Consider the following 21,347-nt stretch of genomic DNA (forward strand, 5'->3'; position numbering starts at 1 on the left):
TTTTACATGAGTCAAATCCTCATCTTCTTTAGGATTTGCATTTATAATGGTCAGCATGAAATGTTTGGGCTTTCCTGGTAGCTCAATTGGTAAAGAATCTGCCTACAGTGTGGGAGACCGCCTGCAATGTAGGAGATCCAGGCTTGATCCCTGGGTCAGGAAGATCCCCTGGAGAAGGAAATGGCAACCCACTCCAGTATTCTTGCCTATGAAATTTCATGAACAGAGGAGCCTGGTGGGCTACAGTCCATGTATTCACAAGAATCGGACACAACTTAGCAACTAAACCATCACCACTTCTACCATGAAATGTTCTAAAAAGAAAATGAGATGATGATATAGAGATCATACTTAACCATAATCCTAACCTAAATTCATTAGAAAAATTTGAAAGCACCTTGAGCCAGGTTGAGACTGCTATCAACATTTTATGGATGAATAAGTGGGAGATTTAAGTCATACAACCTGTCTCAGGTCACAGGAGGGCCAGAAGTGGAATTAGAACCCAAGACTTTTGAGCCTACTGACTCCCAGCCCAGTGCTGAAGGCGGGTCATTGGATAGGAGTCATGGAGAAGGTGTAAACCTATGTTGGGGTGATGTGAGCAGCGGTAGTGTATGGAGACCTGGTTATATGCAGAAGTACATCCCCAGAACTAGATGTGCAGGCCTTGGGGCTCAGAGTGAAGAAAACTGAAAAATATTTTAAGCTTGGATAATGTCTCAATTCTGTGAAAAAGATGTCCACGTTCCTGTCATGATCCACACATGGATAACGCTATCCGTCTTGGGTGGTGGTATGGGTATGGACAGGGTAACGTCCTGGTCTCTGCTTTAGTTTAAAATGTGCCCCTTTAGTTTTTGTTTCTCTGCGGTCCAATCTTTTCATCACTCTCTGTGTGTCTGTGTGTGTGCGCTCAGTTGCTCCGTCATGTCCAACTCTTTGCAGCCTCATGATGTACTGTAGCCCGCCAGGCCCCCCTGTCCATGGAACTTTTTAGGCAAGATATCAGGGTAGGTTGCCATGCCTTCCTCCAGGGGATATTCCTGACTCAGGGATTGAAACCTAAGTCTCCTATGTCTCCTGTACTGGCACTGTGCCCCCTGGGAAGCTCTCGACCTTATGTACAAAACAGGAATAATAATACATTTGGCTCACCTCAGAGAGATAACATTGGATAAATATATCTATGAAATCCTTTTTAAGCTGTTAAAAACCAGGCAAATGTAAGAGTATTATTTTATTTAGCCATTTGGTAATTCAGTGCAAATTTATTTATTTTTCTTTCCTTAATTATTAGGAAACTATTTTTATCTTGATGTATTAATTAGAAGTTCTTGCAGTCAGTAGCCTAAAGAGATAATTTTTATTTTTAATAACTGGTCTTTTATTTATTATTTACAATTTTGCCAGTTTGTTGACAGGTTTGATAATTAATCTGAGAATGAACCTAATGATTAGTAGGGTTACAGGTCCTATACACAGTGAAGAAAACATAATCAACTTTACTATTTAAGGATTTTTTTTTCTCTACTTCTTTAAAGGATTATGTAACCAAATAATCCTTCCAACATGTCTTCAGTATTATTCTAAAATTCAACCACTGGAATTAAACTTATTCTCCTTTATCCATAGATGTTAGTTTTTTAAGTGAGCAATACTAAATAAATGATCCATTGCTTAGAAACACATCACAAAAGTGTCCTGCATGTTTATGTTGGCATAAAAGCACAACCCAGGAGAGAAACAGGAATGAAATATATATTTTGTGCAAAACAAAGGTATGTTTTCATTTCTCTCCAATAATAATTAAAAGATGATTCTGTTTCTGATCAATGAAGGGAAAAGCCAAAACTAACATTTTTGCTATCATAAATCATTCTTAACTTGGGCTAATTCAGAAATATCAGTTTTTAGGTTGGTTTGAGTTCATAAATTACTCCTGGAAAAGTAAAAAAATATCCAAGGGCTTTTAAACAAAATAAAGCTTGAATCCAGTCACCAATGTAAGTATGCTGGCTTGAATTCTATACTTTGGTCCAGAGGAACAATTTCTCAAGAATGACAATAAATTTTCACCAAGGTCTGTGGTGCTGTCAAATGGAACCTGCCAGTTAGGCTATTCTAATTTATCTGTGATACCCCAAAATAACTGTGGGCTACTTTAATTCTGTTGTTCTTTTTTAAAAAAATGACTTTTCATTTGAAATCATGAATTGGCATTGGAGTGAAGTCCTTCCAACCACACATGAAGCTTTCTTTCTGACACTGCCTGGTGTGACCCTCTGGGAGGCTAAAATTTGGGTCGGAAAAGGAGTAAAACTTGGTCAAGTTTCTGCTATATTTTCCATCCAGCAATCTCCTCTCTCTGTTAAACAGAAGACATTACATAAAAAGAAAATGGAAAATGGCAGAAGAAAACTACATTAAGGAGAACAAAAAATAGCAAGCAAGAAAAAATAAACGAGGAGAAGGAATAAGGAAAAACAAAGGAAAAGGAAAGCTAACCTATAATTTCAGTCTTTTCAAAGTCAAGTTTATTACAACAAGGTCATAAAGAAGCACTCATCTTTCTTATGTTCATTCTGAAATTATGTTTTAATTTTAATAAAAACATTTTAATTGAGGAAGTCATTCTTCAAAGCAAAATTCTGAAATTCTGGCTCACTTGTACATTTTAGAATTGATAGCCTAAGTTAGAAACACTACTGGACCCTCGAAAATTGGAAAGGCAATGAGACTAGCCAATGCGTGTTTTTGGTCTTCCATCTTTTACACAGCCATCTTATTTTGTAGGGAGAGGGGTGTGTGGGCGTGTGGGGGCAGGCCACAAGGTATGTGTGATTTTTGTTTCTTGACCAGGAATCGAACCAGTCAGTGTCCCCTGCCGTGGAAACACAGAGTCTTAATCACTGAACCACCAAGGAAGTCCCTACACACCCATCTTCTGATGTGAAGTTTTTTTTCCCCCCCAAACTATTTCTCTGTATGATAGTTTCCTTTGCCATTTTCATGCACCCTCGAAATTGCACTCCATTAGCTTGTCAGCCTAGTACAAAAGCCTGTGCTCTTTTCTGAACCAAAAGGCTTTGATTGAGAGCTTAAATATATCTCCTTACATATACCCCCTCAAAGAAAAAACATTGTTTCAAGGGAGGATCATTACCAAAGGCCTTTCTTTTTGAAAGCTGAAATAGAAAAACAGATTTGGGGTAAGGAGCATTTCTGTAGAATTGCTTCATAGTTTAGTCTTCAACTATCCTTAGGAAATTCTACAGGGAACCATCATAGCTAATCTGTAACACATCAATTATTGAATTATTTTTTTAATTACAGCATTAACTGTAATAGCTTACATTTCTTTCATATAAACAAGAACCCCTAAGGAAATATTAAGGAGTCCCAAGTCACTGGAAAATATTTAGTCAGCCCACTCCACCTGAACCAATATCCTTATCACTAACTGTGGAACAAGCAGGAGCTGTCTGGTCTTTCTGATGGGACACAGCAGAGGGGTAACACTGTCCCCTGGGAAGCACTGGTTCACTGGAGTCAAACCAGAATTCAATCAAGCCTCTAACGCTGACTTCCATTTAGACAGGAAAGACAGGTGACAGAAGAGCTTCTTAAGGAAGCGTGTGTGTGTGTGTGCTCAGCCGCTGAAGTCCTACCCGATACTCTGAGCCCAAGGACTGTAGCCTGCCACGCTTCTTTGTCCATGCAATTTTCCAGGCAAGAAAACTGGAGTGGGTTGCCACTTCCTACTCCAGGGGATCTTTCTGACCCAGGGATCAAATCCGTGTCCCTTGTGTCTCCTGCCTTGGCAGGTGGACTCTTTGCCATTGCACTTCCTGGGAAGCCCGAATGATCAGTATGGGGGGTTAGAACCATTCTCTACTTGTAAATTCAAATTTATAAAAACAGGTGGAAAAAACCTAATAGGTGGAAAAACATTATAATTCATGTAATCAGAGAAATTTGTTACCAAATGCAGCATTTTTTACTATATAACTCTCAATTGTCATGACTTGCAAATTTGTTTGGCGTATGCCATCAAACTGTGAAGGGTGCTTGTCCGCCACTCAGACAAGTTACCTGACAGTCTTTCATCGCGTTCTGAACAGAAGCCTGGTCTCCAATGCGATGTTGTTGTTTCAGTCTCTTTTCCTGGGTTTCAAACCACGTTTTCAGACATTGTACGTTATTTTCATATTCTGACCAAGATTCCAATAAGCCTTCCAACAACTGAATCTGAACAAACACAATAAAATGAAATTTGTAATTCTATTTTAGAATCCAATTATTGGCAGATCACTATTTCCTCCAGATTAAGAATTCTTAAAAAAAAAAAATGTCCATTGTATCTATGATTAAGAATGAATGTTAAAGAGTGTAAATCAATGACTACTATTGGTAAACAAGTAAATAACTTAAGTCAACTTTGAAGCAAAGGGAAAAGATATTAAGACCTTAAATAAAGGAAAACGATATGAAATTTTCAAAGAGTAGAGAGTATAGAGACAAAATAATAAACAAGGCTGAAGAACAGTTAAAATGAGAACCTCCAGGATCTATCCTTTCAGAAGCAGTCCTATGCCCAGTGGAGTCATACTACTTTGTGGAATGAGTTTTCTACAGAGTATACCTATTTTTGGAGTTTTCATGAAACAAGGACAACAGGGAACACTTGGCTCACCTTCTCAGTGACCAGACCCTGAAGGATTTGCCAGCTTTTATTCATTGCTCCAAGTTGCTCAGCAAAATCAGTCTTGTCGCTGCGTTTACTTTCCACATCTTGACTGCTGATCTGTAGCACAGACTGGTTCACAAAATCAACAGTCAGCTGCTTACAGTTAATGTCGATCTGAAAACCCTGAAAAGGGAGAGGAGAAAATAAGAAAATAAGGTTATATGTATACATTTCATATATTACATGATTTTATACATATCAGCTTCCTTGAGAGCTCAATTGGTAAAGAATCCACCTGCAATGCAAAAGACCCTGTTTTGATTCCTGGGTTGGGAAGATATGCTGGAGAAGGGATAGGCTACCCACTCCAGTATTCTTGGGCTTCCCTTGTGGCTCAGCTGGTAAAGAATCCACCTGCAATGCAGGAGACCTGGGTTTGATCCCTGGGTTGGGAAGATCCCTGGAGAAGGGAAAGGCTACCCACTCCAGTATTCTGGCCTGGAGAATTCTGTGGACCATATAGCCCGCGTGGTTGCAAAGAGTCGGACGTGACTTTCACTTTCTTATATTTTACCAGGAGTTGGAAAGCCTTAAGCAAGCCTAAGATGAATATTATCACTTCCATGATTTTTGTCCAAATAGCACAATCTGTGTATATTAATATAACCTATTATTTTCAGAAGTTGAATGTATATATAAATATGCAACATATGAATATATGTTGAATACTGAATATAAATTGATTTTATACATTTCAAAAGTATAAATACATTGAACTTAAATTTGTGAAAATTTGAACATATAGATATATTGAGTATAAATATGTGTGTGTGTTAGATGCTCAGTGGTGTCTGACTTTTTGCGACCCCGTGGACTGTAGCCCACCAGGCTCCTCTGTCCATGGAATTCTCCTGGTGAAAATACTGAAGCGGGTTGCCATGCCCTTCTCCAAAGGATATTCCCGACCCAGGGATCAAACCCAATTTTCCCACATTGCAGACAGATTCTTTACCATCTAGGCCATCAGGGAAAACCTGAGTATAAATATATATATTTTTTAGGAAAAGTAAGTAGAAATGGACAAACTACATAATCCCACTATATAATATATATAAATTATACTATTTATTTTTATGACTTCTTAAAATGACACAAAGTCTTATTCAATATTTTGACCTAATACTGGACAGTGCTCCTATGCCTATAACGAGGGAGGCAGTTTTCTTACTAATTGGAAACCCAAATGGTCACCATGTATGAAACACACACTTTCAGACCTGATTTCTATAACTTGAGTTTTTGAGTTGCTTCCAATAAAGCAGTCCTAAAAGACAAAAATCCAGAAACAAACAAAAATGTTTAGTTACCTTGTATTTCTGAAGGTACTCATGAATTGTCTTGTAACCGATGGAATTTTTAATATTCTCTTCATCCTTTTGAATAACACTTTCCATAAGAGAAATCCAAGTCATGACTTCAGAAATGGCGTGGCGAGAAGGCAGTTTATCCATTTGGAGCTGCCCATGTCAGAGACAGAAAGAGTCACAATATTAAAGTTCAAACTGGTTTCTGTTAACTTAAAATTCTATTAATTCCTACTAAAGTACCAACAGAACAACACTTCTTAATGACATTTTTGGATATTAACCTCGTTAGAAGCTGGAAATTAAACATCAGGCAAACAGTCAACAGTAATAGTCCTCTTATGTTCACTTGACATCAAATACTATAAACATTGCATAAACACTACCTAATTAATCAAAACACCAGCAAGAAGAAAATGTTATTCTTATTTTATAGCTAGTTTTATGAGTATAAAAAAAAACGTAACTACAAAACATTCAACAGATGTATTTTATTAATTATCTTGTAAAATCTCTGTGTATTACAACTCAGGAATGTTCAAAGAAGAAAGAAAAATACCACCACACGACAAACTATCATTTTCTAGATTTTTGGCACTCTGATATTTGTTCCGAAGAATATAGCCAATTTCTCCGTCTTTCACTAAAATATACTTAGAATCCTGAATCTTCCTTAACATATCAAACATTTATGCAAATACTCAGAAGGATTGGGGGGGAACAAAAGCAATCATTTTAAATATTTATGGACTTCCAGGTAGTGCAGAAAGATATAGAAGTCAATGTGAGATGTTTCCTGCCCTCTAGAAATGTTCAGCCGCTGATTAGGAGGGATGAGACATTTATGTGAAATATACCTTTTACACAGTGATGAATGTTAAAGAGAGATACAGATAAAATTGGGAGGTCAGGGCTAAGAAGCATATTTCCAGATAAGGAAACTACTTACTTTTCCTTACTCTATTTGTTGCATATCAGCTGTATTGTAGGTAAGATTATAGGTCTTTTACATATACTATTGGGCTTCCCTTCTGGCTCAGCTGGTAAAGAATCCGCCTGCAATGCGGGAGACCTGGGTTCGATCCCTGAAGAAGGGAACGGCTATCCACTCCAGTATTCTGGCCTGGAGAATTCCATGGACTACAGTCCATGGGGTCGCAAAGAGTCAGACACGACTGAATGACTTTCACTTTCACATATACTATTATTAAATCTTCATAACTACTTACTTTTTGAGAGAGGCATAGTCACCCTCATTTTATTTATGAGAAAACAAATAATTTAAACATGGACAGACAAGGATTCTAACACATACACAATAAAGAAGCCATCGGAAGACAGGGAATTTGTAGATTGGGCATTTGTAGAACCATTCACTCTTTTCTTTTTTTGGGGGCGTGGGGCACATTGATTTACGACGTTGTGTTACCTTCTACTGAAAAGCAAAGTGAGTCAGTTATACGGATAACATACATTCACTCTTTTTTAGATTCTTTCCATACAGGTCATTACAGAGTATTGAGTAGAGTTCCCTGTGCTATACAGTAGGTTATTATTGGTTATCTATTTTATGTATAGCAATATCAATATGCATTATAAGGGAAGACATAAAAGACAGGGTGTCCAATACATAGCTGACTTAAATTTGTGAGCCAAAGCAGATAAATGTACTTTTCCATCTAATAGCATTTACATCAGTTATGAACAATTAAACTGCTGATTATTTCTATACCTGGTGAAGCTTTTCCTGTATGGCTGGAATATTTGTCAGCAGGTCATTCCACTGACCATCAATGTGGGACAGCTCAGAACGCAAGGCAGCTGTGTCTACTTTCTTTAATCGAAGAAGCTGATTTCCAGTGCTCAGAACAGATGATTTTAGCGTGGACTTGGCATCCACCTCTTTGGAAAACTCCTGGAAGAAGTACCGATGGTCAAATCAGGATTAAGTAGCCAGACCTTACATTTACAGAAAGAGACTAACTTATCATGTAGAGTTTTTTCTTTCCATCTTGAAGGAGAGTGGTGATATTAAGCACTCTGAGGAAAATAAAAGCAATAGACCCTTGCCCTGAATGAAAGCCAACCTCCCTTAGACTCTAAAGAGGCAATGTGGAGGCTTAGTATTTTGCAGAATTATTCAACACACAGAGTTAGCAATGACAAATTCTCTATAGCTTGATTTACTAAGTACATCCATTGACAGCTGATCTTTTTACTGTGTTAAGTACCTAAAGGCCTGAAAACAGTGAAACTGAATCAAATATTTTAGATTCTTCAGCTTACCAGAAAAGCATTTAGGTGATCACGGACCATTTCCAGTTCCTGTGGGACTGTTACAGATTGTTGAGTCCAAAATTCTAGCCTGTCTTTTGCAGACTGTAACCAGTGGATTAGATCTGCAGATTCGCTTTGATATCTGTAAGGATAATAATAAGCCTATTAAGTAAACAACCAATCCTGACTTTGTGCTAACCTGTGTTATTCACCAATGCTAATTTTAAAAGGAGACAGGTCGGGATTTGGGAGAATCATGCCCTGGGCTGACACTCTCCAGTTCCCTTCTCTTAATATTCATACCTTAAGTAGGTCATTCTCTCTGTATTTCAGTTTTCCCATCTCTAAGCTGAAAATAAAAAAAAAATCTTTCTCCTACTCCTTCACATTGAGGCTACCTACTGAGAAAATATTAGATGATCGTTAAAGTTCTTAGAAATAAAGGTGGCATAAAAACTAGGATTTCATTATATAAAATCAACCTTCCACCTCTCTTGACTACCTTCTACTGCCCTCAAGGCAAACTCTACCTTCTCAAAACAGAATCTCTCTTCTTTCTCTCCTTGTAAGATTTACTGTGACCACCCATGTACATCGATAGGCAGGGGAGATGACAGCTCAAAGGTAAGATGTATTGCATAATGCCTGCCTCCCTCACCCTTTTTTTAAGTACATGTTTATACAATTACGCAAGAATCCAATTGGAAGCTTTGTGTTTGCCTTTCTTTTACAAACTCTGTGGTATGTTCCTTGAGGGACCACATCTTTTTCAACTAGGAGGTCCAACGGCCTTATAAACACTGCAGCAGTAATTTAAAAATTTGCCGAAGTATTACCTGGTCCAGTGTTTCAATATTGTTTCCAATCTGTGAAGTTCCTTAGACACTTTGTTGGTATCATTTAACCAGTGTTCTCCAAGTTGATTTAGCTGGCTTTCCAGATCTGAGCAGCTAACAGACATCAGAAGTCGTTTTCCATCATCTATTACCTGATATAATTTGGGCTGGTATTCATTAAGGCTGGATTTCAAATGCTAAAATGATTGAAAATACTGGGTCAAAGTTTAGATAATGCAATTTTTCACCCTAAAGATTATAATTTCTCCATAATGTTCCCCTTACCCATTAGTCAGACTTCAACTATTTACACTGAAGTTTCTACTTTATGATGTTTCTATATCTAAGTATATAACTTTGGGGGTACTTAAAACTATTAACATATCATTATTTTAAGAATAGTGTGACACCAACAAAAAAAATACAAAGTAATGCTTGGTGGAGGCTGAATTTTCAAAAAGAGCTCTCTCTCATTAAAAATAAGAAAAACAAAAAGGGTTTTTTGATGCTCTATCATAAAACAACCATCTGTAATTATTTCGAGACAGTGAAACTTCAGCATAACAAGTGGAAAACACTTGCTGGAGGCTACATTTTCAAAAGGGGCTCTCATTTAAAAAAAGAAAAAGACCTTTTTATGTTCTATTATGAAACAAACACTGAAAATGAAGGTACTTAACAAAATATTTGATTGCAAGTTTGAGTAAATCTGCTGAAACCATGGGAAAGCTTGGCAATTTCTTTACACCACGCCATCGCCTGGACCCTGACCTGGTAGAGTGTGATCCGGTCGATAAGCCTGTCTTCGCTCTCCTCCACCAAACCCACGCTTGGGGTGCTGCTCTCCACCACCTCCAGCTGCCGGCTAAGCTCGCGGTGCTCCTTATCCAGTTGGGACCATGTCTAGAAACACGACATCAGTGTGTGAGCTGAAGACCCTCATTAAGGAACAGCATCCTTCCTGTGTGCACACACACACGCCTGACGGAGCCCTTCAAAGACATGTCAGTGGTGCCTGCTTTGGGGCTTTGCTCTGGGAAGCAAAAGATGGCTTTGAAGGAAGTCGACAGAAAGTCACCCTGAAAAGCACTGTGCATAGATCTCACATCTGCAGCTAAGCAGCTCTAAGACCTGGGCAAATTACCGCCCGTCTCTGAACCTCACTTTCAACATTAAAATAAATGGTGATGATACTAACAGTCTTGTCCATTGTGAGGCTTAAAGAGAATAATATATGCAGCACATCTGAACACAGTGGGCATCTGAAAAGCACAGTTTCATCCATCCTCACAGTGAGGATGAACGAATGACTTAAGTGAAAGGAACCCAGGCTTGCTAACTTCCCAGAGTAAGTGAACTAAATACTTCACATTTGCAGATAAAAAACCGACACAGACAGTTAAGAAATATGAATATACAGTATAGATAGTCTATTAAGAAGAAATTTCAAATCACTTATTCTAAAATTACTTTTTTATTTAACATTGGAAAATCTTTTCTTTTTTTTTAATCATGTGAAGTCTTCTTCAATAATTTATATCAAAGGCAGGTCTATCAAGATGGTAAATATCACCGTGCCCAGTCTGGAATCAGTCGTCATCTGACTGCACTCACAGAAAGGCACAGCCTTTACCTAAATGTAAACCAGGGGCACACACAACACGCGATGCCCAGTCTGTGATGTCTCCGGGTCACAGGAGACAAATCGCAGGAACGAAGACGTCGCGCCGGCCGGGTCTGCCGTGCAGCCGGAGCGTGCTGGCGGGGAGGGTCTCACCTCGAGGATGTACTCCAGCTCCACACCCCTCTTGTGGGCCCCTTTGAGCACGGCCGAAGCCTGCGCCATCAGGTCTGTGTGGAACTGAGTTTCCCGTGGGACTGCAAAGCTGATGATCTTCCTGAAGAGGGTTTCGGTCAAGATCATGTGAGACTCCAGACCCTGAAAGTATTCCTGCAATTTTTCAGAGAGAAAGAGGTCAGCAACTCATGTGTTTACTACCTAACGATAAAAACCGCTTCAAATCCAGAAGCGGCTGGAGCTCAGCTAATCCCGGGGCAACAGCAGTCCTCGCCTGCTGGCCTCCACCCAGGCACCCACAGCCTTGTGCAGGGACGGCGGGGCTCCAGTCTCCTGAATGGCCTCTCCTGGCCCCTCACTCAAAGCAGCTACATAACGCTGAGCTGCAGGCACTCCGGCCCCCAGACAGAACCCATCACACGTGAGCAGCTGCTAAAAAACTCACCCGCCCTCTCAGCTCCTCATCCCGGTACCACCTGGGTGGACACTCGCTTCCGCCACCACACAGCCTGGCCTCCCCTGTCCCTGGGACACATCAGCGCCTGTCCCCCACCTTCAGCCTCTGCTCACGCTCCGCGTCCTGCAATGCCCTCCCCTGACAATGTCCGATTTTCCTTCCTTGGGGGTGGGGCTGGAGCTCTGTTCTTTTGAATTCTCAGAGCATCTATTGTACTTCATACTCAACGTCAAGCTTAACTGGACACACACTGATTGGCATAAAAATATATTTAAATTTCCCTCATAAAGTGCCTACTCACAGTAGAACTGTAGGCCTTGCACAGCCCTACAAATGCATTTCAAAATGTTACTTTCTATACGGAAATGGCCCCAGAGGATGCACGCTAAGTTACTTCAGTCATGTCCGACTGTGACGCTATGGACCGTAGCCCACCAGGCTCCTCTGTCCATCAGATTCTCCAGGCAAGAATACTGGAGTGGATTTCCATGCCCTCCTCCAGGGGATCTTCCCGACCCAGGGATCAAACTCACATCTCTTATGTCTCCTGCACTGGCAGGCGGGTTCTTTGCCACAAGTGCCACCTGGGAAGCTCCCCCAGAGGATGGGAGAGGACTATCCCATTTCCTGCTCCCTGCACCAAGGATGGAACTATGACTGGGAATTGACGACATCAGCTAACGCTGAGTGTGTACTATGTGCTGGACACTATAAACACTCCAGTGACTAACTTGTTGAATCCTTATCACAGCCCTAAGAGGTAGGTAGTTTTATTTCCCATTTTACAGACTCTGAGCCACTCACGCAGAACTCTCCCTCAGAAAATGGTCTGGTCATAGAAGAACTAAAACCATTATTTTTAATGGACAGTTATGATATCATAGAATCTCCAAGTTGGAAGAGAACCTGGAGGTCACTTAGCCCAACATTCGCAGAAAGCTGATACTTGTTTCACAACTCCATCTCCCCCGACAGCCTTGGACGGACTTCTGGCCAGGAGGGCTGTCTGTTTAATGGCAGCCTATCCTTTTAGAGTTCTTCATCTATTGAGCTTTATTTCTTTGTTATTTATACTCATTGATCCCAATTTCCCCTCTGGAATAACTCAGGATGATATTTTATTGCTATGGTCAAAGATTTGAGAAAAACCAGCTGTTGACTTTAAAGCAATGTTTTCAAAGCCAAATGATAAGGCTTTAATAAATCACAAAGTTTTGGATAAAAACCTCTGGGAAAAATAGCAAGAAGTAAAGTTCTCTGTGCCGCCCCCCCGCAACCCAAATCTACCTTTATAAGTCACCAAAGAGCTACACAAAGGTAGAAGGTTAACCATCTATGAAAGTGATGTGAAAGTGAAGTCACTCAGTCATGTCCGACTCTTTGCGACCCCGTGGACTGTAGCCCACCAGGCTCCTCCGTCCATGGGATTTTCCAGGAAAGAGTACTGGAGTGGGTTGCCATTTCCTTCTCCATGGGATGTTCCTGACCCAGGGATCGAACCCAGGTCTCCCGTATTGCAGGCAGATGCTTTAACCTCTGAGCCACCAGGGAAGCCCTAACCATCTATAATCCAAGGGAATTTTAAAAGTTTCCCTATAAGAAATTTCCACTGTCTGGGAAGTTGAGTCTTTCAGGTGGCAAAACCTTTATTTTTATAATGTTACTAATAATGCAATTTGTGTTCCTGAATTAAACAGGCATTCCATGGACAGAGAAGCCTGGCAGTCTATGGTCCATGGGGTCGCAAAGAGTTGGACACGACTGAGCACACACGCATACTAGGCATCCTTTATGAAGGGAACAGGGTCTAACCTGAAACTGGTTATTGTACATACTGGTGGAACAATCTCAGGTCTACCAAGTTGGGTCATGTAGTAAAAGCACTTGTTGTCCCCAGGAGAAAACTCTTGAGGACTATGGTAACCAGAAGAGCACATGTTTAAGGACATTTTCTGTTTTTTGTTTTTTTTAACCTTATGTTTGTCAAGTAGTTGTTGGATTTCCTCTTTGGAAGATATGATGATTTTCTGGTCTCCTGTCGTCTTCTCTTGTCCGGTTTCCAGTAGGTCGGCCAGATCCTGCAAGGCTCTTTCGTACTGACTCTTGAGGGCAAGATTCTGATTCAGCCCGCTCCGCCGGGAGCCAATGGTCATCATGAGTTCCTCATACATGTCCTAAGAAACAGATAAAACTCATGCTCAATTCAAACTCACTCTACACAGGGTATGTCTGACACCTGTCCTCACAGAATGTCAATAGTTGATGGAGGTTTAAAATGCTGAAAAGCTGTTTTTGCAGCTAAAGGACATGTCACGGAGAATGAAGTTCTAATTTTTATCATGCTCCCAAATTTTCCAATTTTGGAGTAACTGAATAGAGTATCCTCAACATTGGGTCTGCTTAAGTAACAATCAGATCTGAGACTTTTCCTTAAATAAAGAGCTACATAAACAGAGCAGTTTCATGTGAGCAGACTTTAAAACTTAAAAAGGCAATGTTTTTTGGTGTTTTTTGTGCCAAATGTGGTGGAGTAAATAAATAACTATTTAAACTGGAAAGACATTTTAGCGGATGATGATACACCAAAAACAAAATTTATTTGAGCCATATGGACCTGATTAATGTATCATATTAAGGTTGAGTACGCCAAAATGGCTCAATCTGGAAAAGTTCAACTTTAATGCCTATTTACAGCTATGACGCTTGACTCTTACACCTGACATCTGAGTGCTGTCGGAAAACTATCTCAAAAGGACAGAGTGGGGGCCATGGGCCCATCACATTATGAAATCTTGGATAATGGAATGAGACAGTAGAAATAAAAATGTTCTTTTAAAATAAGAGGTATTTTATTTTCTCAAAAGAATTTGTGACCCTATATTGGACTCAACAGTGCAGACAAACTAATACATGCACATTTTTTTCTTAATATAAATTATCTGTGTTATCAGATGCTACACTTCATTGACTTTACTATCTCATTATCTTCCTACCAATCTGATACCAGCTGTCTGCCTAGGTGCCATATTTAAAAACACCAATCCAAAGTGTTATTCTCTTCTCCTGGAAGATGCTGGGGAAGTCTGTTTGGCTACCTTCTAGCTTAATTTTTTGTTGTTCTGGAATTGAAACAATGTCTCTTTTCCATTCAACCATGTATGAAATATAAACTACAATTTTGAACACGTGAGAAAATACACTTTCTAAAAGGTATCAGCTTAAGTAATTTTTCCTTAAAACGTTTTTTTGGCTACAGTACAATATAGGGTTGTCTAGGTATCTAATAAGATTGCCAATTAATAAATTTTCTGGAGTAGAAAGCAATAGGCCACAAATAAATTAAACCATAATGATTAACCATCAGAATAATAATAATGCAAAAAAAATAAAAATCTTAGAAGCATAAGACTACGAGGAAATACAAGAAAAGACCTAAAGATTTGACACAAAGTTCTCCAACAAATAGCCCACACAGACTACCCTTCAGTAAATCTCAAAATGTGTCCATTTATTTTATTGTACTAAATATTAATATGATAAATGTTTTAGAAAATGTTCTAAGAGTTACTTGGGAAAAAATTAGGGCCCAGATGACATGAATTTTACAGAAAACCTGAACAAAATGGAGAAAATATATATTTCTTTCTTCTTGACTTCCAATTAGGATGTACCATTGAAGCTGAATGCCATTAGTAGAAAACTGTACCTGGAGTTTGGAGAGTTCTTGCATGGAAGGCTGCTCAATCTGCAACTTGTCAGCACGCCTTTTTAACTCAATGATTCCCGCATCTAATTCCTTTAGCCCATCTTCAGCCTGCTGTATTGCCTGTGGAGGATTTATTACTTGTCATTAAAGCTCCAATAAACAATTTCCCATGCACAATATGATTATCATGGCTTCTTACTTGTTCCTCCCTTCTCCACCTAAAATATTTTCCAAGCAACATAAAAATGATGGTCCTGTATTATCTACAAAAGGGAAGAAAGCCCTTTATTATACTTCAGGTCAGATATTTTAAAGGTAAGGAGGTTGGAAAGGCTTAGCATGGAGGCTTGGGAGAACAATGGCTTCCTTGAACAAATAAGGGAAATGGTGAACAGCAACCTGAAAAAGAACCACGATTTTAAGACAAAGTTAGAAAAGGGCATCTGCCTAAGATGCTCTAGGGGGTCATGTTCTGCTTTTCTGAAATGCAGTTTTGAGCATCGTTGGAGAGGGATTCAGTGAGGAAAGGGAAAAGCACATTACAGCATGATCAGGGAGGGTTTACTCATGGCAAAGCAGAAGGACAAGCGATAAAGCATGATGGTGACCACTAGGGCTGAGCCTCGTCTCCCCAGGGGCTACTGAAGCAGGACAAGACCTCAACCTGGCCTTCAAGGAGCTTCCAGTCTGCTCAGGAAGCTGGAGTAAAGAGAAAAAAATGAAACAAGGCTGAATACAGTTAGGTACTAAACTTGCTTCTGCTCCTCCCTGTGAGAGGACTTGGGAGCAGGCAGTGAATTCTGGAACAGTCGGAGATAGCTTTTGGAAGACCAGAAACCTCAGCGGCCTTTGAAGGAGGAGAAGAACACGGACTCCAGATGGCAGATAAAACACATGTGTCCTATTTTCTCCCTCCTGCATCGCCAACATTTTGTTTGCTTGTTTTCTGGTGTGGTTCCTCACCCCCCCCCCGCCCCAATAAATCTACAAGGGCAAGGAAACAGGAAAGAAGATGGTACCAACAAAAGTTTGCAAGCTGAAAATCAGAAGGATACACGGGAATTGACTTAGGAAATCTGAGAAAGCTGAATTCTAAGCTGGCAGGGGTTCTTCATCATCAGATTAAAGTGACAGGAATCTCAGGAACTCTGGGAAATGCAGGATGAGTACTAACTACAATTCGAGGGTTGGCGGAAAGATGCTTGAAGAATATTCAGATTCTCAGACCCTCTTCCTCACTTCACATTGGCTCTTTCCATTTTCTGAAGAAGGTATTGGATTGCCCAAAAAATCTGTTAAGGTATTTCCATTACAATGCACTTTTTGGCCAACCCAATAAGACAGATAGTCTCTGGACTGAGGGGCACCAGAGGCTTGAGTCCTTGACTGCAAACAAGGGGAGAAAGTGACCAAATACCCAATGATTGCCGAATGTGGAGCTCCTGCATCTCCTAGAGTGCTGAAGCCTTGTCCCTATTTTCCAGACATAAGAGGGTGGGTGGGAGAAAATGAAAAGATCTAAAAAAAATGACACAAGAATTCTCCAACTCATGACCCACATAGATCATCCTTCAATAAATCTCAAAATCATCAAGCCTCATCCATTCGTAAAGTTCCCATTCAGCTGATTAGTCCCTCATCCTAAATGTGAAGAGACAGCATGTCCATGTATCCTAGAAAAGTCTCTAACATGAAAGATAGAAACTAAAATAAGCAAACAAGTAAAAGTAACCTTGAGGGAAATAGATTATGCAGGAAAAAACAAACAAAGACCTTAAAGTCTCCCCAAATACCTTCAACTCCCAAATCATTAATTTACCTAGAGAGATTACAGAAGACAATGCATCTGTTTAAAAAAGGACACAACATTTGGAGAACCAAAAAGAGCTCTAGGAAGATTAAATGCATGAGAGTAGAAATGAAAAAGTCAATAGAAAAGTTTGGAGCTGAAACCGAGAAAGTCTTCCGAAAGCAGAACAAAAAAAACAAAGAGAGAAATGTCCCTTGATAAGAAAGTTAGAAGACTGGACCAGAACATCCAACATCTGCCTAAAAGGAGTTTCAGAAAGGGAGACAGATAAAACAGAAGGATGCAAAATATTTCAATACTCTCATAAAATGTTCCAGAATGGAAGGATGAAATTGCCACATCAAAAGAGCCCAATGAGTTCTCAGTCCAGAGGATAAAACAGACTCTCTCCAAGGTATGTCATCATGAAATTTCAGGACACTGAGACCTTTGGGATTTAGAACAATTTTACATTCCTCAAGCCAACACTGGAAGCTAGAAAACAATACAGGAGAAGCCTCAAAACTATAAAAAGAGTCCACCAAGAATTCTATAAAGAGCCAAGTTATCAATAGATTGTGAGTATAGTACTAGAACACTTTGAGATATGGAAAATACTGAAAAATATATCATTTATATATATATATATATATTCATTATATATATTAATCCATTATTAATAAGGATGTACAATGACAAAACAAGGAAGCAAGACAATAAAGAGAAAGATGTGGTTTGGACTCAGAGAAGACAAGACCCAACAGAAGGGAGAGGTGAAGGGGATTCCCAGAATGATAGTAAAAGGGAGATCCCAGGAGACAGCCGTGCACCAGGGTGATGACACAGGTCTGCTCTAGGTCAGAATGACATGATTCAGAATATGAACACATCCCCTTGCCTTCTGCTACTGTTACCTCCTCAACCCAAGGAGGGTAGGAATGGAATTAGCACTTTTTACAGTTATATAATAATAATTCATTTCAGTTATTCAATGAAATAATTGAGTAATTTTTTACCTTTGAAATTTACATTGGTTATGTTGACCAATAGTAAAAGTGTTACTTGTAATGATACCTATCCTAAATTTCACATTAGAAATTCAAAGCAAAGCATTCTTTGGGCTGCTCAAATTTTGTTTACGATCAGGTAACATTACAAGCCACAAAATAAAAATTAAGGTCCTTTCAAGTAGGAGCTATGACATGGAAGAATTATTTTTCAATTTGGGAAAAATGAGGGATCTCTTTTTTTAAAAAAAGGTAAAATTATGGTAAAGAAAGATACATATTCAGATATAATTTTGCAAACTATTTTAGATGGTGAAAGAGAAAAAGAGATCTCCTATAGAGAAATATTTGGGGTGATTTCTATGGTATGTATTTAACGATAGTAAGATCACAATTAACACTTATTACTAACTACTGACCGATATAACCAATGTAAATTCCAAAGATAAAAAAAATTACTTGATTATTTAATTGAACAAATGGTGATTTCTATTTCAGGGGATTTCTTAGGGCCTACCCATACAACCATTAGCAGTCTACTAAAATTAAGGTATGCCATTCTATCAAAACACACATTTTCATAATGACTTAGCTTGGGAAATGGGATACTCTTTGTAGTATCCTTGCCATTTCTCATCTCCTCCCTGTTTCACTGCCACTATGATAGTGTGAATTCTTATTCCTTCTCCCCAGAGCAGTCATGGGAGGCCTCAGGATGGATACCCCGCTTCCTGACCCTGGAGCTGCCACGCCAACCACGGAGAAGCAAGAGGCGGCACTGACACTCATCCTCAGCCTCAAACATCCCGAATAACTTTCTGCTCCCAGGGGTCTCTGAGGTGAGGGCAAGTACTCAGAAGTGAGCAAGAAGGTCTGTGAGAGCGAAACACTATGGCTTTCATTTATATTCAACCACATGCATTTTAAATGATCATTTGCATGTATACTTTATGACACAGTGCTCGCTTATAATTTATAAATAAGTAAACATACATACATTGTGGTATGTGCCTATTGTTTTAACCAACAAAGCAGGAAATCAATAAAGCTGACCACTCATTTGTAGAACAAGCCCCAATTTTCTGACCTTCAATTGGTTCTACAGGTTGCCTCAAATTTTCTCTTCCATCCTTACTTCCCCTCAATCACTTCGGTTCATTGTTAAGTTAGGCAAACAGGATTACCTGCTTTTCTCCCAAAGTGTCCTGAATGATCTAACATTTATGCCTTTGTTTTTCTTCTGTTCTTTGCTAGAATATCTTTCTTCCCTATTTCTGTGTGTCCAGACTTCTAAATCTGGTTTGAATTTCCCTTTACAAAATCTCTCCCTGATCCTACTGCTGCTGGAGGTAATCTACCCATCTTCTAAACATCCACAGGGCTTCATCTGTACCGCTACCAGGATGGCCTGCCTGCCTGTCAAATGTCATTGAGGTCCACGTCTAATCTCACACGCCTTCAGGTTAGCATCTGTCACTGACCCTTTCTCCTCTTTCACGTGTCCTGGTTACACAGAAGTAAGTGGCAGAGTCAGTGTAATCTGATGTAAACCTGGCACTTAAAAACAAGACAGATGACAAACAAATGCTATAGCAAGTCATTAACATTTCATAGGCTATATGGAATTTCATAGTAAACCAGATATACTCATTGTGCTTGCTCTTATGGAGAAAAGGGCAGCCGTAAATACCTCTATCTGCTCTGCCACAGGTTGTTCAAACATTTTCGCCAGCTTCTGCAGAATGATGTATTTGTGGTCAGCCAGTGATGTAACTAGCACCTTCAGATCATTCTAAGGAGGAAAGCAATAGGAAGACTTAATATGAGTAACAGGAAACTTAAAATGGTTATAAATATAACACACAGTCTCAGAAATAATATATGGCTGTAGGAATTGAATTGTTTCCAGAAGAAACAATATTATCTTATGGGAAGATAAAAGGAACTGGTAACAATTTATACAAGCGCTAAAACTGACTTTTGAAGAATTTATTATACAAAGCATTTCCAACTCAACACAGATGAAGGAGACAAAGTTTACAAATAAAAAGCAATACTGGTCACTTTAATCTTCTTGTTATTTCTGTAATAAATGAGCACATTTAAACAGAAATATGGCAGCAGAAGCATTGCACTAAAGACTTCTACATGTAGATGTTTTCTTGTTTGGGGGAAAAATATTATTCTTAAAAATATATATGATCCCTTTTTTCCTTTGTCCTCTCCTTCCCTCTCTGCCCTCACTTCCTTCTTCCTCAAAGAATTTGCACAACCCTATAAAAACCATCCAAAAGTTTAGAAAATATGCATTATTCACAGTGACCAAAGACATATGAAAAGACAACACAAAAGGCTCTTAGCTAAGCCTTTTCATAAACATTACTCATTTAAATGTCCAAATATGCTTATCTTGAGTTAACTTTGTACAGAAAGGAGGTAGCTATCAGAATTTTGGTACTCAGTTCTAAAAGGAATAAACTGGAACAAAATATGAATTACAAAATTTTACATTTTTCTCCTGAAATATCAACAAATATGCTCTATTTTCTATTAGTTAGAAATGTCTCTGATGGTCTGGTTGCTCATCATAGTGTGAAGTTCAGCTCATCATATTCTCTCCACTGGGAACTCATCACATGTGCATATGTCACCAAGATGCAAAAATTCTGTCTCAGGAGAATGATAATCACACCAAGGAAGAAAGTCTTTAAGGATACGTGGAAGCATTATGAAACAAAATGCAAGCCTAAAGCAAATTAGTAGGTGAATTATGCAGTTTAAAATTTAAAAAAAAGAAAGAAAGAAAAGTAAAGAAACAGCACTGAACATGAAATTTAGAGAAAAGCATCCTATTCTAAGAGGCAATAATTGTCCCAAAGTAAAGTCGCTCAGTGTCCGACTCTTTGTGACCCCATGGATGATACAGTCCACAGAATTCTCCAGGCGAATACTGGAGTGAGTAGCCTTTCTCTTCTCCAGGGGATATTCCCAACCCAGGAACTGAACCCAGGTTTCCCGCTTTGCAGGCGGATTCTTTACCAGCTTAGCCACAAGGGAAGCCCATGAATACTGGAGTGGGTAGCCTATCCCTTCTCCAGTGGATCTTCCCGACCCAGGAATCGAACTGGGGTCTCATGCATTGAAGGCAGATGAGCTATCAGGGAAGCCCAAACCAATACTCAAGCCTGTCTGCAAGCCTGGCTGCAGACTAAATGACAAATTGTTAACAACAGCACAGGAGAAAGTCTGCAGAAACAAGGGTTCAGCTTATGAGTGATGATGACGCTTGTCACTCAGCTGTGTCGAGGGCCAGGTCACGTGGGCCATTAGAACCATGACACAGTGATCTGTCTACACGCACAAGAAAAGATGCTCTTATTCACTTGAACAGATTCAAAAGAAATCAAGTTCCTGTTATCTACA

The 21,347-nt window shown here is 39.4% G+C and overlaps 1 protein-coding gene across 3 annotated transcripts in view; it reads right to left on the minus strand.

Moving 5' to 3' along the window:
• Positions 1 to 21,347, minus strand: part of SYNE1 (spectrin repeat containing nuclear envelope protein 1) — a 466,580-nt gene that overhangs the window by 104,115 nt on the left and 341,118 nt on the right. For all 3 annotated transcript variants that reach the window (XM_061130284.1, XM_061130286.1, XM_061130285.1), the window contains 11 exons: positions 19,615 to 19,716; positions 15,129 to 15,248; positions 13,396 to 13,596; positions 10,945 to 11,118; positions 9,939 to 10,070; positions 9,168 to 9,364; positions 8,341 to 8,473; positions 7,787 to 7,969; positions 6,058 to 6,207; positions 4,697 to 4,873; positions 4,096 to 4,251 (listed from right to left, as the gene is read on the minus strand). In XM_061130284.1, coding sequence (XP_060986267.1) covers positions 4,096 to 4,251; positions 4,697 to 4,873; positions 6,058 to 6,207; positions 7,787 to 7,969; positions 8,341 to 8,473; positions 9,168 to 9,364; positions 9,939 to 10,070; positions 10,945 to 11,118; positions 13,396 to 13,596; positions 15,129 to 15,248; positions 19,615 to 19,716 — 1,725 coding nt within the window. The remainder of the gene's footprint in view (positions 1 to 4,095; positions 4,252 to 4,696; positions 4,874 to 6,057; positions 6,208 to 7,786; positions 7,970 to 8,340; positions 8,474 to 9,167; positions 9,365 to 9,938; positions 10,071 to 10,944; positions 11,119 to 13,395; positions 13,597 to 15,128; positions 15,249 to 19,614; positions 19,717 to 21,347) is intronic.

Source organism: Dama dama, chromosome 26 (genome assembly GCF_033118175.1).
Source record: "Dama dama isolate Ldn47 chromosome 26, ASM3311817v1, whole genome shotgun sequence".
Classification (NCBI taxonomy): domain Eukaryota; kingdom Metazoa; phylum Chordata; class Mammalia; order Artiodactyla; family Cervidae; genus Dama; species Dama dama.